The sequence below is a fragment of the Lucilia cuprina genome, chromosome 6, assembly GCF_022045245.1.
Source record: "Lucilia cuprina isolate Lc7/37 chromosome 6, ASM2204524v1, whole genome shotgun sequence".
NCBI lineage: Eukaryota > Metazoa > Arthropoda > Insecta > Diptera > Calliphoridae > Lucilia > Lucilia cuprina.
Window position 1 is genome coordinate 57,079,976 of NC_060954.1, and position 2,683 is coordinate 57,082,658.

Below are 2,683 nucleotides of genomic sequence, written 5' to 3' on the forward strand. Positions count from 1 at the left end.
CTATCTATCTATCTATCTATCTATCTATCTATCTATCTATCTATCTATCTATCTATCTACCTATCTATCTATCCTTTTGTCTGCGTATTTGTCTTTCTATTTTCCATCTGTCTGCCTGTATCATTTCTTCAGTCCGACCGTCATGTCACTGTTCACTCATTCTGTTGTTTTCATTAGCTTTCCGCCTGTCTTTATCAGTTATAGCTTTGTGATTACTTCAATAGAAGTAACTTACCGTATTGATTGATCTCCCACAGATTTGCAACCTCGTAGGGAAAGAAATTTTAAAAATCCTCCACAACGTTGGGATATATTTTCTATGACAGGACCCTAAAACAAAAAAAAAATTAGTTAATTAGTCTTCCAACCTATAATAAACACAAACTGAAAAAACAAGTTTTATATACAAACCTCAATATCACGTTGAAAATCAAATAAATTGACTTTCTGCCAGCAGGATCCATCTAAAGCTAAGATATTCCAATATTTGGAGACCTTTCGAAAGAGAACAAAGCAAAAACACAATTATAATAAAGTTTTAAATTATAGTGTTAAATAATAGTACTTGTGCACATCTGCATAATGAAACCACATCCAAATATGAGAATATACGTAATAGTATTTCCTTTGGCAGTTGTTTAATAAGTTCATCATCATTATCGTTTGTATTGAGGAATGTTTGCTGTAATTAAACACATGACATGGAAAAGAAACAACAAGAAAATTATATTAAAATTATTAAATATATAACAACAAAAACGTATTAAATATATTGATTAAATAAGGTAGTTTTTAGTTATTTGTAATGATAGAAAATATGTGTGAGAGAAACAAAAGTAAAAGTGAATAATAAAATGAAAATGTTTTCAACTTACAAGATGAAACAATAAAGCGAATGATAACGTTAAATAAAACAAAGAAATTTCTAAATAAATGTTGCCTGTTAATGGGTTAAAATCATAGAAATTATTTGAAATCACGCCTAAAGAATGTTTAAAACTTGTTCTTAACCAATTTGGAACTAAATTGTGAAATTTAAAAAGGATTTTTTTTATTTTATTGTAATTTTTCACAAAATGACAATAAAAATTGAAGAATAATAATGATGAATGAATGCGATTGTTTTCTTGAGTTTCTATAAAGCGAATTTATTGTTTCTTTCTGAAAGGTTAATAGTTAAAAACAAAATATATATATTTACAGGTCCATTTTCATCAGATGAATCCACATCCATTTTGTAAGCGTGTGTTTTATTATTGCGTTCGGCAATATTTAAAATATTATTACCCGTAGATGAAGTAATGATGTTTGTTGTACTTGTACTGGGGCCTGTAGCTAAAATTAATTCAGTTTTATTTTTCGGTTTGGTGTTAATAAAAACCCGTTGAACAACACCTGGACCACAGCCACCACTTACTGCAACAGCACCACTACTAACCAAACCTCCACCACCAACACCACTACTAACATCCGATGATAAGGTCGAGGATGAAGCTAAAGCCGAAGGTGAAGCCGATGTTATGGACGATGAAGACGACGACGACGACGACGAAGAAGAGGATGATGAGGCCGAAACATTCGAAGCAACCGAACTCCAAAACGATTGAGCTGTACTAACACAACCACTAAGGGCACCACCGGCCACCCCTAAACCACCACCCACAGCGGCCACACTTAAGAGTTTGCGATTATTATTGTTGCTAAAGCTGAGATTTAAATTGAAAGATCTTTTCGTATTGGCATTGTTATTATTTTCGCGCATATTTAAACTGTTTAGTGAATTTTGTTGACGTGCTGGTGATCTAAGGGGAAATATTAATTCTTGACTTCCAGCTCCCTCACTACCGTTTGTACTGAGACTGCTGTCACCCACACTAAGTGCCTCGACATTGTTAACACCCACCTCAAGACTATCAAGGCCGCCACCTCCACCAATGCCATCGCCGCCGGCAACATCATTAATATCACCCGCACTGACACTAGCTGCAACAGCTGCAGCACCTCCACCACTATTTTCGTAATTGGAATTATTTTGTATAAACATTTAAAATCTTAAACTTTGAAGACGTTGCTTTCGATATTAGCTCTTTTTAATTTTGCAGTTTAAAAGGTTTTGTTATTTTAATATTTATCTCTTGATTTAATTAAAATTTATTTAAAGTTTATTAATGTTACTAAAAATCATTTAGTTTTATTTTGAAAATAATCAAATTATGTTTTTCAAATATGCAAGAAAATTATATATTTACAATGGTAATAGTAAATTAATCTTTGATTATTCGATTACTTCGATTACTAATTTAATGTCTCGTTTTTTTTTTTTTGTAACATTCCCAGCCCTGTAATCGAATAACCATTTAATTATTTAGATTTTTTCTAATAAAAACAATAACATATAACTTAATTGTTTCATTTAATTAATAGAAAAGAATTATTAATGAATTTCATTGTGAAACTAAAAGTGAATCCTTACGAAAAAGATCTATGTATGTAAATATATACAGATGTATGTTGTATATGTCATTTGTTATCGAAATTATTTATAAAAATGATATTGTAGATAATAGAGTTGTAAAAAAATAAAGAATACAAATTTAAAAGGTTTCCTAATTAAATATATGTTAACATGTGGGAGAAGGGGATGTGGTATAAAGACGAAAGTAGGATTGAAGAAAACTTCATC

General features: G+C 30.8%; 1 protein-coding gene across 1 annotated transcript in view; it reads right to left on the minus strand.

Moving 5' to 3' along the window:
* Window positions 1-2,116, minus strand: part of LOC111680521 (F-box/LRR-repeat protein 20) — a 6,335-nt gene extending 4,219 nt beyond the window's left edge. Inside the window, exons 1-4 of the mRNA XM_046954201.1 lie at window positions 1,202-2,116; window positions 566-682; window positions 412-495; window positions 235-330 (exon numbers count right to left, since the gene is read on the minus strand). Of these exons, the coding sequence (XP_046810157.1) occupies window positions 235-330; window positions 412-495; window positions 566-682; window positions 1,202-2,044 (1,140 nt within the window). The 5' untranslated portion in view covers window positions 2,045-2,116. The remainder of the gene's footprint in view (window positions 1-234; window positions 331-411; window positions 496-565; window positions 683-1,201) is intronic.
* Window positions 2,117-2,683: the final 567 nt, after the last annotated feature.